Source organism: Micrasema longulum, unplaced genomic scaffold, assembly GCF_059751315.1.
Source record: "Micrasema longulum isolate JH-2025_06_02 unplaced genomic scaffold, ASM5975131v1 h1tg003036l, whole genome shotgun sequence".
In the NCBI taxonomy this organism is placed as follows: domain Eukaryota; kingdom Metazoa; phylum Arthropoda; class Insecta; order Trichoptera; family Brachycentridae; genus Micrasema; species Micrasema longulum.
The window spans coordinates 1-20,005 of NW_028280143.1; the positions used below are offsets into that span (position 1 = coordinate 1).

The 20,005-nt window shown below is 36.5% G+C and overlaps 1 protein-coding gene across 1 annotated transcript; it reads left to right on the forward strand.

Annotated features, from left to right (window-relative positions):
- Positions 1-1,765: 1,765 nt before the first annotated feature.
- Positions 1,766-17,980, forward strand: pot (zona pellucida domain protein papillote; the record flags this gene model as incomplete). The annotated part of the gene is made up of 12 exons (XM_088241724.1): positions 1,766-1,978; positions 3,170-3,317; positions 4,296-4,434; positions 4,882-5,016; positions 6,260-6,354; positions 7,221-7,489; positions 9,659-9,864; positions 10,239-10,466; positions 12,556-12,725; positions 14,880-15,017; positions 15,331-15,500; positions 16,922-17,980. Coding segments are annotated over 12 exons (1,991 nt in total), but the record flags the coding sequence as incomplete, so codon positions are not given.
- Positions 17,981-20,005: the final 2,025 nt, after the last annotated feature.

Below are 20,005 nucleotides of genomic sequence, written 5' to 3' on the forward strand. Positions count from 1 at the left end.
TCTTCTAGCAGTTTGGATTCAAAACTTACATTTATGTCAGAATTTAATTCGACTTCAAAATTTAGTTATTTATTTATTTATTTATTTATTTATTCACACTCTTTATCAAAATACAATTCCATATTCACTTTGCCCAGCTAACAAGGGTACATACCCCGTTCCAAGCTAGGCAATTACATTTTTATATATTATAATATTTAGCAAATTAATATAGAGCACAGACAAACAAAATATACACTTATTCGGATACACATTTTGATTATTATTATTATTATTATTATTATTATTATTTTATTATTTACATTATTTCTTTCATATTTTAAATAGGCTTTTAACACGTTGAGCCACTGTTGGCCGACACCGAGGAATCCCAGTTGGGCCGTGTCGGCCACCGGTAGCTGACACCCTCATCTCCTCAAAAATACCTCAAAACAAATCAAATAATTGTTTTATGATCTAATATTAAATTAAAAACCTAAAAACGTAAAAACATTTTTTGGACATTTATGAAAATGTGTTAAGAAAAATGTGCCAACCTCATAATGATTACAAATTTAAATAAATTGTAATTAAAGGAAATATTGGTCAGTGCAACAAGTTTTTTGTCACTTTTAATGCGTAGCTATGCATATCAAGGGATACTAGACCCGTCGATTCAAACCGACTGACATCAAAACTTTTTTTTATTTTATTTGAAATTTATTTATTTACCCTAACGGATTATTACATTCATTTTACAAAATAATTATGTCATTTTCTATTTAGACTCTGTTGTTAATAATTACATATTTTACGCCTTTTGAAAAGTTTGTCCGAGTCTTTTGTTTAGTTTTGTCTGGTAGTTTATTGTATAATTTCAGTCCCTGGTTTTTTAGTTTCGATTGTCCTTGTCTTGTTGTGGAATGTTGTATGTGAAATTGTTCTGATATTCTTGTATTATGTCCATGTTTATTACAATTTTTTTCAAGTTTTAGTTCTTTTTCAATAATAATATCCGTTGCTAACTTATGAATAAATTTTAAAGATTCTAGTTACAAAAGTTCATTAACATTGAATTGTCTAGTTTTTTTAAAGAGTTACAATTTATTTCGCTGTCATTGTAGTCTATTTATGTCATTTTGGTTTCCTGTTCCCCATAGTTGTTGCATATACATATTTTAGATTTGAGAATGGCTTCATGCATAAGAATTTTTCCATTTTCGGAACAAAGTTTTTGATTTTTGAAAAAAGGCTTGATAATGTTGCTATTTCGCTAATTACATTATTGATGTGAGTTGTCCATGTCAATTGTCTGTCTATTGTTAGTCCTAAATACTTAACATGTTCAATTTCAATTAGTCATTCTTCGTTTATGTAAGCATCTATTTTATGTAATTTTTTTCTAGATTAAAAATTTATAATATACCTTTTTTTTCACAATTTGATGGTGGGGAGATCGGTAATGTATCTTTATAATCGCTCGGGAAAATTTATCTTCAACTATGAGGTCATAATGAAGGTATGTCAATTTATTGGGTAAATATGTGTACTGTGGCTTACACGTTCCCTTGGTACATATCGATATACCGACTCAAAACTTCAAGGTGGGCTGTCGGTAGTGTATCTTTGTAATCGCTCAATAGAATTCGTCTCTAACGATACCGTCTTGGTGAAGGTATGACGTCCTTAACTTCCCGTTGCAATCGAGGCCCAGGAACTCATTTGGTCACAAATTTCACTAGGTCAACACTCTCAATATAAATAATACCACGCATTTTATTTCCAGGAAACCTGTCTGTGTTCGAAGGAGTAAAGATCCCCCGCGCTCATGCTCCCTTGCAGCATGCCAGCTCCTCAGGATCTGAAGGTCCTCCACCGAGCTCGGACACCATCCCCTCAGACTACCCCAGCGAGTCACATTCGGAGGTGGAGATCGATGTGGACACCAGGTCACTCCCGTCGGCTATGAGGGAAGTCAGCGATAGTGCTCACAGCGAAGGTAACATAACATAAATACGGCTTAAGCACATAATAGACATATTTGTCTGTGCATATGGTCAGTTTAGTAACTATCTCCTTTAGGTGGCTGTTGATTTGTGTATGTTTGTCCATGTCTGGGCGGATGAAAAATACAGTTCTGTTTGTGATATTGAATCGGAATCCGCGGCGAGTATTTTTGATTCGAGCGGAAATCAGTCCGCGTTGTAGTGCAGCGGTTGGCACGTTCGCCTACCATGATTCCCGGCCGGGTAGATGTAAAATTGTCGAATCTTATTGCCATGTTTCGTTCATCACATTTCGTCATATTGAACATTTTTATAAGGAAATAAGTTAATGAATCCAAATATACTAAAAAAGGAATAAGTTTATTATGTTCCCAGTAACTACACTTGGGTGCTATTTTGAATCTTCTCTGGGGGGTAGAGAGTGGTTCACTTCATCGGTCGTTGCACTGTAATTTCAGTAGCTCAATCACAAACAACTATCGATGTGATAACAATTTCTCTCCATGGTTGTTTATTGTATTCGCGATCACAATGGAACATCCGTGAACACCGAATATTAAATGTCAAAACATTTACATTTCGCAAATAATCCTGCTGCGCAATCACATATTTGAATTTCACCAGTGTAAATATGGAAAATATTCCAAAACTGCTATTTTTATTTATTATTTATCATGCTATTCATCGCATTTAGCCAGCGGTTGGCAAGCCAAATGGAAGAATAGCAGTCGCCATAGTAATTGTAATTTAATTTTCACTTTTTTGTATTAGATACTCCTTACTATTTTGCAAATGCAATATATTGTATTATTTTTTACAGTAAATGGCGATTTTTCGCCAGTGAACTGTATTTATTTATGAGGAAAACAAAAAACAAACCGACACGAGCGTTGACTTATGACTGTGATAACTTAAACATGTTCATTATTGTTCATTGTGATCGCTCAAATGCTTAGCATGTTTTAAAGCACGTCGGTAGTTATTTGTGGAGCTACAGATGAATTTATTTAGCATGTGTGTGTGTGTCATCAATCAATGAACTTTGAACCTTACAATACTATACCAAAATCATTATTTTTTTGATTTTGGCTTAGTCTGATAGTCTATTAACAAATGATAAAAACCCCTGAACTTCCTCATTACTACTTGTGGAATAGACATTAATGTTGAATGTTTTTCTTTAGGGTACGGAGATTCTCACGAGGTACACATGTCCAATGCCATGGTGATGCCGATGCGCCAGCCGCCACCTCCCGCCTTCGACGTCCAGGTGCGAGTGCGCAAGGCACCGCCTCCTCCGCCAGACAGGATGAGCGATTCTACGAGTGTTAGGTCAGACCCAATTTCCGTACTTAATTCGAGTTAATTTTTTATTCCTTCTAGATCCCTTCGAGTTCTTCAGAAAATATAATATTATATATGAAATAAAGTAAATTTTCTTCTGTAAAAAAAGAGGTAAGTTCTTGTGCTTGGAGATGACATACCCTGTTATGTTATATTTATATAATATATACTTGATGTTATATCGTTAATTTATTTAAATTTTTTATACATAATGCAAATTGTACATTGCCAAATGGCATTTTTTTCTAACCAACCAAAAATATTCAATAGAAAATAAAAAATCTAAAGATATTCAAAAATAGAAGTAACCGTATTTGTATATATTTTGTGTATATATTGGTCGGCTTCGTGTTGTAATGGTCAGCGTGTTTGCCTATCAACCATGCAAGAGGTCTCGGGTTCGATTCCTGACATGGTAAAAAAATGATTATTAATATAACGGTCAATTTTGAATGGTACACCACCATTTGTTTGCCAGAAATGTTTGGAAAAATAACGGAAGCCAATTGCAGAAGACAAATCATTCTCCACCACGACAATGCAAGCTGTCACACATCAACTCAAACAAGTGAATTTTTGAGCATTCAAAACATAAAATTGATGGGTCATTCTTATTCCAGCATATCAAAAATAAATTGCGATGTCAACGTTTTTCGACGCCTGAAGAAGCGGTTGATACGTTCAAATCACATGTTTTGGAGGTACCTCAATCGGACTGGAAAAAGTGCTTCGGAAATTGGTTCAAACGCATGCAAAAGTGTATTGATCTTCAAGGAGAATATTTTGAAAAATAAAAAGCCATTTTCGTTTATAAATATTCGTTTTTACTTGTCTATCTCAAAACTTAAGCAGCAATCCTCACATCACCAGAGACTGCGGGATTCGAAGTGCCGAATCCGCTAGTGGACACATTGCATTTAATGGTGGCCCATCGTATCATTAATATGGAGTGATTTTGTGTTTCAGGTCTGACAGGAATTTGTCCACAATTGAGGAACAGAGAGAGGAGCCACCCCCACCACCCCCCGCACCGCCAATGGGCCCCATTAAGAGAGTGGCCCAGCAACCTCCTATATATTCTCGCATCGTTAGAAAGAATGCTCAGGTATTATGATATTATTAATTTTAAGCGCGCAGCTTAAAGCTGATTTCACCTATTTTAATGAAAGTTAGTTGCTGGCCCACTTGAACTTTTCCCTAACAAATCTAGTCCATTTTTGAACTCATCAAGACTACACATTGAGATCAACTCTTGTGGGAGCTTATTCCAACCATCGACGACCCTATTGCTCTGGACGTATAGACGAAGGGTTTGCGTTTTTGATTTATGCAAATATTTAAATTATATTTATGTACGAGTTAAAGAGATTTGAGGAATTGTGGATGTGAGTTGGGAGGGTGGTTTGAGAATAAGATCAAAGAGGTAAACCGTAAACTGATTAGTATTTTAATTTTTCACAGAGGTATAAAGGAGCGTTAGGACTATAAAGTATTTGGTTAAAATAAATATTTTATTTCTGTGAAACAATTGTTATAAAATGACTTATTTTAGGAATGGGAAGCCGCAGAGGAGATGGAACCAGTGAGGAGGCCAAGATCTTTAGCATCTCTCAACACAGAGATGACCGATACTCACTCCATCACTGAGCTGGTTGACGACTCTCACAGCAAATTATTCTCTGTCAAGGTAAAGCTATGTAGTTATTACTAACGCGTCAATATGAAATATTTACAGTATGTTCAAATGTTTATAGACGAAGAAGTTATTTATTTAGATCTTAATTTGTTGCAACAGAGAAGGAAAACATTTTTGAGAAGGGAATATGGGAGTCTATGCATTTACAGGGCTTATGACCTGTCATTGGCTGGTTTAAATGGCCACTTTACACACTGCATTATTATTATTATTATTCTTTATATGTAGGATTCATTGAATCTCTTATAATCGTCAATAAATAAATTATAACTAAAAAATATAAATCACTAAAATATAAATCAATAATCAGTAAATTAAACATATCAAACGAATTGAAATCAATAAATTAAAAGCAATAATCACCAATCTTAGTTTAATAAATTATCTTTATTTCTAGTGTTGAAGCTATGGAAATCTCTGTTTCTTTTAAAATCAACAATATTTTTATGCACATACATTAAGTTTTTATAGATATATTGACATGTGACTGTCAATATATTGATTTTTTTAAAACATATCTCTGAGTGATTCTCGGGGACTCATATTGTAAATTGCTCGAACAGCTCTCTTCTGCAGCACAAAAACAGAACATGCACCACTCTGCCCATGTTTAAACATCCACAACTCTTATATCTATTGACTTGACAAAAAGAGCAGAAACCTTTATCGTGAGGGTGAGATTCATCCGGCTGAACCAATTCACCAATGCCTGAAAAAACTTCCATATTCCCTTATCAAAAATATTTTCGCTCTCTGTTGCAACAAATTTAGATCTAAATAACTCCCTAGGGAGAAAATTCGGCCAGTCTGCAAACATTTGGACATACTCAAAACATTGGTGAGTTATTTATTTATTCATTTCTTATATTTAAACATGCATACTTCTTCAACTCTTCCATTTATTGATTTTTGGTAAGATATAGGGCTGAAACCTTTATTTATGCGGGTGAGATTCATTTGACTGAATTATTTCACCTACATACTAGGCAACGCCTGAAAGCATTAAAAAAAAGACTTCTCTGACCAGTTTGTTTGATCAACAATATTTTGAGTCAGTCCTAATTTTTGTAGGCAGGACTCGATTTAAACCCCTAGGGCAGTGGTCGGCAAACTCATTAGTCAAAAGAGCCAAAGATCAGCATTACATTATGAGGGTCGCGCCCCTGGCAGCCGCCCGCCTGGCAGCCCCTAGCTACGACGCTGAATAATCTAATTTAAATTAAAAAAATTGTAGCGTCCAGCCCCATTGCCTCCAGCGCAGATCCGGGAAGAAGAACTCCAGCTGGAAAGTCTGGAAGCCATGCCCGAAACACCTATCCTTCCGGCCAGGTAACCTTTCTTTAATTAATTTTTAACTTGAGAGTCCGACATTAGAAACGTTCTTCGCTTCATTCCAACAGATGAAATATTACTGATGATTGGATAGTAAGGGGTGCAACGAAACTGTCATAATGGAGCAGAAATGGAAACAGATGCAAAAAAAGTAAATTTACAGAACTGTGGTCTTTGGTCGGCCTCATGGTGTAATGGTCAGCACATTTGCCTATCATGCAAGAGGTCTCGGGTTCGATTCCCGACATGGTTGATATGAAATATTTATAAAGGGTGTTTTTACACTAGAATATTTCATAGTCCCTGGTTGGTACCTGAAGCGTAAGACTGATCACCTTACCTTCATGCAACAAAAATGATCAATATATGCTGCGATTGATGTACCAACGCATAGCCCTATGCACCATTAGATGCGAAAAGGGAATGATGATTTATTTGTTAGTTTGGAGAAATACTTTAAGCTGGATGCACGTATGTTTGCATTGTAAAATTTTTGAAAAATATAAGGCGAAGGTGTTGGACTGTATAAGTACATAAAATACCTAGTGTCAGTGCCCTGTTAGCTTGTGTCATAGGCTTTAAACATCACATGGTACTCTGGAGGCTGTCGGCGTGGAAAAGAGAACGATCTCTTTTTTGACAGCACCTTCTGTTGTCAACAACAACAAACCATCACGCCGTTTTCCGTAGGCGTAGGCAGAGAGGATAGAACGCCATATCACTCTGCCTTTGCATACATACCTTGCTTCCTCTACATTCATACATCTTCTCATGCCCGCACGCCGATTATTCCCACTCTTGACATGTTCATCTTACTCTGTTGTCATTTATGGAATTCCTAAAGTGTCGATTCCTCGATCCAGGAAGCCGGAGATCACCGCCCACATGGTGGACGACGTGTTCCTGCGCACCATCACCGAGCGGCGCACCGTGGCGGACGTGGAGCGCCACCGCCGCCTGGTGACGGAGTACCGCAGCGCGCCCGCGCCGCCGCCCGCCAACTGGGACGTCACCATCCGCCACTTCCCGCAGGAGGACCCGCGCTGGGAGGACTTCTCCGACGTGTCCAGCGCCTCGGCCATGACCGTGGCCTCGCGATCCGACGCGCCGCTGCCGCCGCTCAACTATATCGGTCAGTGCCTGTGCATATATTTTTTAGAAATGGGAATCGACTAAATATCTACACCACACTGTGAAGAGAGGGGGTGTAAAGAGGGAGAAAAGAGGGAGGAAAGAGAAAAGAATAACTTAAGTATTCAGGAAGTGACATTTCAATTGTGATTTAAATTTGAATAAAGAAGGTGTCTGTGACATTAGTGGGTAGATAATTCCACAATTAAGCAGCTACTACTGTGAATAAGGAGGCAAAAAAATTAGAGCGATGAATGGGTATTCTCTCGTTACTTGTATTAAGAGATAGCTCATGTTGTGATAGAGGTTAGAAGAGCTCTATCAGATAAAGAGCAATCAGACAGAACTAGCTCCCTCGGTATATTCGTAAATCTTAATGTAACATCTGTAAAACAACTTTATGTAAAAGCTCTGTTACTGTACGCACACAGACATTATTATCTACCTTCCATAACTCATTACACAAATACAATAGTTACTAGATACCAGGGGCGAACCGTGTATAGAAGCGATTATGCGCAGCTTACCACTTTATTTGACTAATCATAATATTGTTTTATTGCAACTTTATTTACAGAAAAACAAACAAATAATTAACATTTATTTTAAATCATTTCCACCATTTGTATTTTTATCCTAATATAAATATAAGTTTTAATGAAGTGCGCCCAGCGCCTGCGGTGAGCTAAGAAACTAGCCGATTATTCCAGCTTATTTTTTTATACAAATAAGTATACTATATTTTGAATGTATTAACCCCAGTGCAGGTTTTTTCTCCTAGATTAAACTTGCAGATTACACAAATTTTTTGAAGATTCTTGATTTGGAAAACAGTATTTCAAACATTGTTTCTTAAGGACTATTTTTCTTTGAGATGGTACTTTTGACATATGACGATAATTACTTTTATGCGTCATATTGCAGGATATAAAGCGCTCCACGCGGCCATTTTTAGCACTATTAATTACTAGAACAATGCGCCCAGTTGATATTTAAATTGAATACGTAATATCGACTGGATTCATAGTGGTATTTTTGATTTATTTTTTGATGAATTATATATGAAAGTGATGGATAATATTTCTATATAATATAATATATCACGAAGTTACATAGTTTGAGTTGATTTCATGGATGAGAGTTGTTGTATCACACAGAACCACAGAAAAATATCAATTTATAGTATAATTTACTTATATTATAAATATATGATATTTTTTTATGGCTTACCTGTAAATAAAATCACCATTCGCCACTGCTAGATACTCCACACTGATGCTGCAAAAACAATTAAAAATTAATACAACCTTCGGTCAAAGAGGATTGGCCTACTACTCGCTTAAAGTGTACAATCTACTTCCATTGTCCATAAGGAAAATTAGTAAGTACTCACAATATAAAATTGCTATTAAGAAATGGATAGTGGAGGTGGGTTGCGCACGGATCGATGAGTGGATCAAGCCAAATAGGTCAAATTTGTGTACTGTTTATGAAATTTGGTCTACAGGTCTATATGAATTGGTTGTGTTTTTTATGATTATTTTAGTTTAAATTGCTTTTTATGTTAATGATAATTAGTTTAATTAGATTAATTACGTTTTTATTTTCTTATTATGTCAAATAACTAATTTAAAGCATGTTTCACTTGTTGTAAAATGTTTCCCCCGCACGGGACACCCCAGTGAGGGGGTGTTTGGTGTATAAAAAAAAACAAACATTGTAAAAGTATAAATAAATATAACATATTGTGAAATGGTGATAGAATTTGAATGTTTCTTCTATGCCTGATGCTGAGCCAGTGTAGTTGTGTGCGGTCTTCAGTTATGTGGTCAAATTTGCAAAGATTAAAGATATTAATTTATCATCTATTCCAGTGGGCTTTTAAACGACAGGAATAAAATTAAAATAAAAGAGTTTTATGGCATAGTAAGTTAATATGTTGGTGCCTATCTAATAAACAATAAAAATAAAGTATCAAATGACATTATGCTTTATAGATGTCGCCGCCAAATAGCTAAATGAGACACTCAATTGAGCAACTAGGCTTGTTATTAAATTCCGCCATTCAACTGCATGGCTAGGCCTTTTGTTGAATGAATTAAGATAGCTCAACGTTCAACAAGTTAGCTGGTTGAAAATAAAAACTCTGAATGTTCTCTTTTTTTTCTAGGGTCCACGGGTCCACAGCTGTACTCTCCTAATCTTGTTGGCAATGTCCTGCCGCAACTGCCAGAACTGCCGCCCGCCAGCAATCCCCTGTACAAGGAAGAGTCCAGCCACCTGTACTCCGAGGACCAGGAGCTCAGGCGTTCCACAATGTCCGCCGAGGTGCCGCCCAACTGGGATGTCCTCATTCGCGTCCTGAGGCCCGAAGAGGTAACCAGATATGAGACTCTTTTTTGCAATGTTTAGATGTGCCATTAAATCTGTATTTTCAATGACTCTATATATAATCAAATCTCTATTTTCATTGTCTGGATACACCATAAATCTCTTTTTACTACGTCTGTATATGTCATCAAATCTCTATTTACAATTTCTGGATACGCCATCAAATCTCTACTTACAATGTCTGGATATGCCAACGAATCTCTATTTACACTGTCTGGATACACCATCAAATCTCTATAGACTATGTCTGGATATGTCATCAAATCCCTATCTACAATGTCTGGATACGCCATCAAATCTCTATTTACAATGTCTGGATATGCCATAAAATATCTTTTTTCAATCTTTCCCATCCTCAGCAGATGAGCACCGAGTACTCGGAGCATGAGATCCTGACTATTGAGGAGCAAAAGCGCTGGAGACAGATCATCACCACCAGCTCAGAGCTGCGGACCGAGTTGTCCCAGTGCTCACAGCGTGAGGACTTCCAGAGGCTCAGTGAGGACCGGCGCTACAGCGGGCTCTTCCCCCAGCACAAGTGGGAGGTCATACTGCGAATCCTCGCGCCTCCCAACGACAAACCCAAGGTAAACTAACACTTGGCATTATTTGTTTTATTGTATTTTTTGAAAATAAGTATTCAAATGAAAAAACACCGCTCAAGCTATGGTTTCCTAAGAGAGCGGTGTCATCGTCTGACCCCTGTTATATATTGGGCGATGACTTGATTAAAACAGTTGTGAAATAATAATGTGCTGTTCCTTGATCAACACAGCACAAACCATAGTTTTTTTAGAGAAGCGTTCATTTTCTTTCCCGTTGTCTGTGGTTTCGTATCGTCTATTCCTGGGTCAATGTCTTAATCTATGGTCGCTCTGTCCGTTTCCGCCAATTTGGTATCCCGGTCATCCGTGGATTTTGTTTTTTCATAAAGCTCATAATGCACCAGGTAGGTGTTACCTGGACTCCAGAAATTAATAGAAACATAATAAGAGTTTTAATGGTAGGTAAAACTCCAATACTATGTGTTCTGAATTGATTTCTGGAGTCCATATTATGAGAGATCTGTCTGTTATCTCCTGGTGGCCGGGTGACGCCTTTAATTGATATTAACCATGCACCAATGTCCCGATCGAGACAAGATCTGGACTTTTTTGATGCAAGTCTTTCTAGATTTAAACAATCACTAAGATAGACCAGATTTGTCTTGAGGTAGTAATTATTGTTAAAATAAATTTTTCCTAGCTTTAATTTTCTTAATTTGAATTTTATTTCAATTGTGTCTGATGTATTTATATAGATTTGTGTTTGCCATTTTTTTTAAAAGACCAAGTCCATTAATAAATATATAAAACGTTGTCTACAAACTAGTTATGCGGATGACCAACAAATCTATTTTTACTGCTCTCCTCAAGATATAAACAATTTAAAAAATCGTGTGTCTCAATGCATCCAAACCGTCAACAACTGGATGTCATCAAACAGACTCAAACTCAATCCATCTAAAACTGAGCTTCTATTGACAGCGACAAAAAAGCGACAACACCTTTTAGACCGATCTCCAATTTCAATCACAGGTTGTGATCTTACCCCTAGTATAAATGTTAAACTACTGGGTGTTCATTTAGATTCAGATCTTTCTCTTCATTCTCAGGTCAATAGTGCTGGTTTCTTCCATCTCCGTCCTCCGACAGATCAAATCCGTGCGGATAAATATTCCTATAGATGCAACTAAAGCTTTTGTAAATGCTTATGTCGTTTCGCGTCTAGATTACTGTAATGGAATATACGCAAATCTCCCAAAATATCAAACTAACAAACTTCAATCTGTTTTCAATGCAGCAGCAAAGCTTATTACGGGAGTACAAAAATATTCTCTCATCTCACAACATCTTCGAGATTTGCACTGGTTAAAAAGCCCAGAGAGAATAAAATACAAGCTTTGCTGGACAGTATTCAAATCCCTTCATGAAATTGCTCCAAAATACCTATCGGACCTTTGTATTAGGGAAAATACATGTCAAAGAAAATCTATTCTTAGGTCAGCATTTGATTCAGGAAGAGGACACTAGATTTGAAGATCGTGTTTTTGCCGCTGCCGGCCCCTCTGCCTGGAACCAATTGCCTTCAAACTTATGAATCATCGACAGTCCCGGTCAGTTCAGATCCCAACTAAAATCCCACTTCTTTAGACTATCATACCCTCAATTTTAAATCTGGAAATATAATATATCACTTTAGTTAAGTTAGAATGTAAGTTTAGGTATACAATTGTAAAGCGCCCTTGGGGTGATTTTTTACAAAAATGGCGCTATATAAATCAGACAAATATTATTATTATTATTAGACAGCGCAGGTTTCCTAGAGAGCGTTGATTGGGCAGAACAGACAGCCATCGTAATGGTACGAACAGTTTGGGAACATTTTTTTTTCATGTAGCGGTCAACATTTTTGAGTGTGATATTGATATTCTACCAGGAAGTTATAAAAGTGTTGGAGCATTGCTCAAAATTGCAAACAAGTCTATGGGGACTATTCAGAGAAAATTTTTAAAATCTTTTTCTCCCCCTCTTCAAAATAGGTCAGAGATTAAGCGTATCAATCAATCCTCAATATGCTATTGAAGAATGTAAATATAACTTAGTATGTATTAATAAATATGTTTTTACCTCCTAGGGCGGTCGTTATCGCAAGAAGTCAGATTGGGACACTCGCTCCCGCCGCAGCTCCCTCCCGACCCTGTACGAGTACAGCGACAGTGACGCCGCTTCCTCTGTGGCTCCCCCGGCCAGCGGGCGCACCGGATTCTCTCGCCCATCGCGATCCAGCGACCACCAGGACATGAGGTACGCACCCCGAACTGTTATCCTAACTAGTCAGCCACAGCTCTCTCCCGACCCTGTGCGAGTACAGCGACAGTTATGTTGTAATATTGATGTTTTTCGTTGATATTTCTTGTTAAAACTCCATAGTTAATGGATTATGATAACATTATAAATAAAGTTATCAATGAAACTTCTTGGTTTAGTTTTACTTTTTAATTATTTTGACTAAAGAGCGCTTTCGCCTAAGTAGGCATCTTCAAGACTGGTGAATTGTTTACAACGTTTACTCTGTTGTATTTTGCGTTCTGTTTTGTGTTCTTTTCCCACCTTTTAAATAATAAATGCTTAATCCCAATTTCGGTCCAAAAATGAACTGTTTAGCAAAATATAGTCCTTAAAATGTAACATGATTAGAATGACAGTTGTCAGAAAAAGTGACGACATAACTTTGTAGTAACTTCAAAGGAGTTATTTATATTGACACACGAAAAATCATTTGTATCTGGCGTGTTAATTTATTTTTTTAATACAATTCTCGAAACATAAATAAACATTAATTTATAAAATCAGCTTTAAAACTATAAGAAAACTAAAATAAACCTAATTATTAACGACGTTTTTGCAAGGTTACATCATTTTGCAAAAACGTTAGAGATGGGACAAATTGATCAATGTAAATTGATCGAATAAAAAAATAGTTCATTTGATGTTGTTCATGAAAAAAGTATAAATGTCTCATTTTTTGGTGAACAATTGTGTTAAACACACTATAATAGGCTTGTTTTTGCGTTTTTATATTAATTTTCGGAAACAGAGTTTCATGATTGCATGAAATAACTGATAAAATCGATTTGATCAGTGATCAGTAATTTCCCATCACTAATGAAATTAGTTTGACAGCTGTCATTCATTCTAGTCAAGCTATATTTTAGGGACTAAAGTTGTAAATATTTATGTTTTCTGTCCCCTGTTAAAATACTTATTTGATCTTCTTGTCTCCAAAATATGTTAAGAATAGTATAACATCTGTAAACGTTGTAAACAATTCACCAGTCTTGAAGATGCCTACTTAGGCGAAAGCGCTCGTTGGTCAGAATAATAAAAAAGTCAAACTAAACCAAGAAGTGTCATTGATAAATTTATTTATAATTTTATCATAATTAGTAAAGTTGTTTCTTTCGCTAATTTCACAATACACCGGGACTCACGTGTAATAAAAAATAACTAATAAAAGGGTTCTCGCAAAAGTTTGCTTTCGACATAATGAAACTTAATGAAGCTGAAACCAAGTGAGGGATATCATTAGAGCCTACACAGAGCACTGCAGATTGAATAAACACCTCGCTAGAATGAACCTTTCTGAAACTTCTAGATGTAGGTTCTGCTGTGAGATGAGATATATACCTATACACATTATGTGTGAATGTGATGCTTTACATCATAAAAGGAGCCTCATCCTCGGAGGACCTCTGGTTAAACCTGAGGATGTTTAAGAGCTCGCCCCTACCTAATAGCCCGATACTTAATGGATCTGGGCATGGAGGGAGATTTAGCAAAATGAGAACTCTCGCCTTTCACACAGTAGCCAGGATCTTCATAGACTTCATGGGCTTGGAGTGGCGAGAACCATTCACGGAACTCGTCACAATAGATCTTCACAGCTCGCAGTGATGTCAGGAGCTTGCATTGTACTGACCCCCACCTCTGAGAATAAGAAAAAGGTGGAATGTCAAAAAGAATCAATTTAAAATGTATTCTTTCAATTTCTATAATTGAATAGCTTTATCTAGGGTTTGGGACAGTCCCCCTCCATCTGGAACGGTCTTGTGTTCTTCTGCAGGCATTTGTCAGTGATAATTTTGTGACTAGTAAAGCCGCTCCATTTTGTCAGTTGACGTCCAAGCGACCTTGATGTCCTTTGACATGTCCCAGGAGGATAGTTTTCTCCTAACTATCGAAGTTTCTACTGGAAAAAATACTGCAGGATTCTTGTCTCACATATGGATGTAAGTCTTTTTCTTATGCCTAGTTCCTGGAGTATAGATATATTCGTACGTCTGGCTGTTCACGGAATCCGCAGCATTCGCCACAAACACCACATTTAAAAATATTTAGAGTTTAAATTGCAAAAGGCTCTTGCCCTTTCTCGTTGTTGACAGCTGGTTTTGTATTCAGATCCATGTCGGAGATGATGGTGGACTACGCTCGGATGGACAATGCAGACAGCCAGTCCGAAGCCTCCATGGGGATGGCCCTCTCTGCGAGGTTCTACGATACTGACAGCGATGCCGAACACGACTTCAGGATGCCCAGGTACAAACTTGAACTTCTTTTTTACAAAATATAAAGTAATACTAGCATAAAACCAGGAGAAACAAGTTTAATCGAGAAAACCAGAGCCATTACCACCCGCCCACCGGCCATTCTTTGCACGGTATTATGCATGTTTTAAGAACATCCTGATACAGACATCTATACAAAAAAATTCAAACCTATCAAGCCGAAAAGAAAATCATAGTTCTTAAACTCACTCTATTCCCAGAATCACTCTATTGAAGAAAAAAACTTGACAAGGTTTGAATAGGGGTATTTATAAAACTTTGACCAACAATGCCACTTATTGCAGGACACTGAGTCAACGCTCCTTGCAGCGCTCCTTGAGCCAGCCATCGCTGGTTCGCTCTGCCAGCGAGTTCACGGAACGGTGGGCAACCCACGAGATGGATGATGGTGAGAATACAGACGACGAGGATGAGCAAACTCCGAGACCGATTCGGAGGCAAGGCCAGCAGCAAGGTACATATAATACACAGCTGAGTATTTTCAGCTTGTTCACTATATTTTACATCTTTTTTTAAACAAGTCAGCTTTTTTAATACTAAAACAAGCTTGCAGGTTACAAATATTATTTGAAGATTCTCTATTTGGAAACTAGTATTTCGAACATTATTTCCGAAGGACTATTTTTGTTTGACAGGATACCGTTGACATATTATGTATCACATAGGACATGTGGAGTTCGCTGTGGCCGTTTTTGGCATTATTCATTTTAAAAGGAATCGACCAGTGCTCAGTGTTGACAGAGTTACTGCTGAATGTTATTCTGGCATTTGTTGATAAACTTTTGTACAAGTATTGTATTAAAACAAAGTAGAATTAAGCTACGTTTATTGCATGGTTAATAATAATTTTTGGTTGAGTGGATTTTCACAGAACCACAAAAAAATAGTCATTTATTATTATATTTATTTATTTGACAGACTTATGCAGTCCATAATAAATATAGGCACTAATAAAATAAAATTAAAGCTAGGACAAAAAAAAATAAAATTACTACCTCAAGACAGGATCCGGTCTATCTTAGTGATTTTTAAAATCTATTAAGACTTGCATCAAAAAAGTCCAGATCTTGTCTCGAGTTTATAATACGACACAATCTGGACATTGGTGCATGCAAGCCATAGTTTGTGCTGTGTTGATCGAGGAACAGCACATTATTGTTTCGCAACTGGCGGATCAGAACATTGAATGCCACTTGCTCCAGTAACGATGGTACATCAATTAAGCCATTCAGTAAATTAAACATAAATATGGAGTCAATGTTATTTCTACGTTTTTGTAGACTTGAGATTTTTAACATTGACTCCTTTCTCCGTAAGTGTAGTCTCCCCTCTCGAGGCCAATCATCCATGCTAATTTTCTTAGCAAACGATGTTGCACCGATTCCATATGATTTATCCGGCCTACATAGAAGGGAGACCAGACCACGGATGCATATTCTAAAAGAGGACGAACAAGTGAGCAATATAGTGTTTTAACCATGAACATATTTGCAAAGTCACTAGATGTCCCGCTAACAAAACCCAAGAGTTTTAGTGACTTGTTAATCATAGTATCAATATGTTCATTAAAGGTATGTTTACAGTCCATGATAACTCCGAGGTCCTTAATAGACTTGACTACATCGAAATTAATATCGTCTATTTTGTTATCAAAGGAGATAGGTTTTTTCATTCTATAAAAATACATTATTTTAAATTTTTTTTATATTCATCACTTATATGTAGATATAAATTAATGATCATTTTTTGTAGATTACCTATAAAATAAAACACGGCTCGCCATTGCAGCACTTACCTTTACAAATCTTTGTTTCCTTGCTGCTGTTTGTTGTTTGTACGCTCTTAACTTACATTAATCGAAATGTTTCGTTGCAGCTGATCACCAACATCTCTCCACGTTCACGTCCACCGAAGTGAGGACCTTCCAAGCCACCAAGGGCTGGCCGCGGCCTTAGGCTTCTCACTCCGGGCCGGGCCCTGAGACCCGACTAACTGCCATAATATTCGCTGCAGGGAACAAGCATAATGCCGAGACATAGCTTTTTATATCACACATTTGTGGACACATTTCTCTAATAAGATAAATATGTAATAGCAGGCTGTCACTGATTATTATATACCATTATAAAATGCATTTGTTGAATATAAATTCTTCTCGAGATTCACATCAGTCTAATAGCCTTAAAATAACGCTGACTATAATTGTTACATAAATAAATGTGTATAGTTGTAACTTCAATCATAGTTATTCATAAATCATGACTATTATAAAGTTAGTAGGAAATAATTAGCCATTGTAGTGTATGTTTATAGCACATACCACAATACGGGGGTTTAGTTATCACAGGAGGTATCTACAAAAATATGTATTGTGAGTCGAGTCAGCTTCAGCAATGTCGTAATCATATTTCGGGGTTTATCGACACAGGGATGCAAAACTTTTTTTGTATTTTTTGTAATCCTAAACCCCCAAATATATAAACAGTTAAGTGAGAAGTGAATATTCAAAAGCCTTTATTTACTATTTGAGAATAAAAATTAATGCAAGCTAAATAAATAATAATGTTGTCGGCCTCGTGGTGTAATGGTCAGCGCGTTAGCCTGCCATGCGAGAGGTCTCGGGTTCGATTCCGGACATGGTCGATACGAAATATTAATAATAAATATATAATATTTATTTTAAAAGGGTGTTTTCGCACTAGAGTATTTCATAGTCCCTGGACTGGTAACTGAAGCGTAAGACTGATCACCTTACCTTCATGTAACAAAAATGATCAAGAAACGCTGCGATTGGTGTACCGATGCAGTGCCCTATGCACCATTAGGTGCGGAAAGGGAATGATGAATGAAATAAATAATTAGCATTATTTTACTGCCTAAAGTGTATGAAATTTTGTCTGTCACTCTATTCTCTGTAAATTTACAAAAAATAAATGTGTCTGCGATTGTGTAATAAAATATCGCAAGTATATTTTGACTATGAATGGCATTATGCTCGGTGCGCCTGTGGTGAGTTTAAACTAGGTTTGTTTAGAATTTGTAGGTGGTGATTTCAAGTTAGCACATGTCAACAGTCAACTTAGATGTGTTTTACTTTTTTACAATTGGTTGGATTCAAGTGTGAATAAATGGTGTGACACTTTTGCTCATATCAATTGGCAAACGTGTATATTCCCATCCCTTTCCGAGTGACAGGGCGCTGGATCCCGTTAGACCCAGCTCTGCTTGGGTGCCATCTCAAATAATGTGCCTACTAAAGAAACAGAACAAGTTACTAAATTGACTGTTGACTATAGTGTAAAACACGGAATCGGAACCACAATTTGAGCGATTAGTTTTGTAGTAGTTATGTATTGTAAATTAACTTACATAAATTAATCTTTCTTCACTTTAATCTTGCGGTGTACTTAATATAAATACTAGCAAAATTAATATAAAATTCACCGTACACCATGCGACATCCAATGTCCATTTTTCTCTTGTTTCGGGATAGATTTAATACTACTGAATAGCGTACTTGTTCGTCTGTAAGATGGCGCTGGGTGACGTTTCGCAAAACTGTCGACGGATGTCATTTTATGGACGAACGATGATTTTCAATTGTGGAGGTTTTTTTCTTCCTTTTTGCTATTGTATATTTCTAACAGTTTTTTATATTTTAAACAAAATACAATTCACTTGTTTTAGTTGAAGAATTGATTCATTCACACATTCATAACCTTATTCTGAAAATGGGGGTCAGTGCTATATAAGCTTCGACGTCATTGCGACCTGTAGACATTTATTGCGGCAGGTCCCTGTAAATTAGTTCTCGCCCTCCAAGCCCAGGTCTTTAAAGAGCCTGGCTACCGAGCGGAGGGAAGTGCTGGAATATTGCTAAATCTTCCCCTCCAAGTCCAGGTCTGAAGTATCAGGCTATCAGGCAGAGGGCGAGCGCTCCAACATCCTCAGGTTTAACCAGTGGTCCCCCGAGGATATGGCTTCTTTTGTGACATAAAGAATCACGTTCACATATCATCTGCACTACAGAACCTACGCAGAGAAGTTTCATAAAGGTTCATTCTAGCAAGGTGTTTATTCGATCTGCATTCCCTTTAAAGGCTCTAGTGACAATGCTCACTTGATTTCGGCCAAGTTACATTAAGTCAAAAGCAAAGATTTGTGATTATCCCTCGAGTAGTTTCTTCGCATGGTGCTTACCAGGAGCTTTTTGCTTCTGGGCGTACCAACAAGTTCATTACGAGAAGCACATTTGGGCAACCCACAGAAGGGCTTTGGGCCTATTGGGGCTATCTCAGCTTTGATTACTAAGTTTAAAAGAACAAAATATTTATTCAAATCGAATACTATTTATGCTTTTAGAAAAGTGAATAATTTAATTTACAATTCATATTACCTTTTACAAGTGAATTGTAATTTTCGCTTCAACGCTTTTAACAAGATATTAACCTCGGCTATGAGCTTTCGTCTTTAAAATTAGTTTTAATTATTTTATAATATCGATTTACATGTGCCAAACATTTTCAAGATACAAACCATGTCCCTTAATATTTAAGCCGATAAAAATCAATATATTTGCTATATAGATATACTGTAGAGAAAAAATGATCACAGTGGTGCTAGACAAAAAACTTTTTACACACTTGAAAATTGCAATACTTTGTTTGTGTATTCATAGAATACTAAATTAATTATTTAGAAAGTTCCTCTAAGGAAATATGATGAAAGTATTTATATATTTATGCACTGAAAATTTATTTCAGGATAGTTTTTATCTATTAATCAAAAACTATTTATAGTTTTTCTAATTTTTTCTTTTAAAGGCAAAATAAGACGATAATTTTACTTTTTTCATAAATTATTGTTGAAAAATCAGCATGAAAATAATTTATCTACGTGTAGATTTTAAAAATCTTAATCGATATGAAAACCATTCCTTCATTCACAAACGAATAAGAT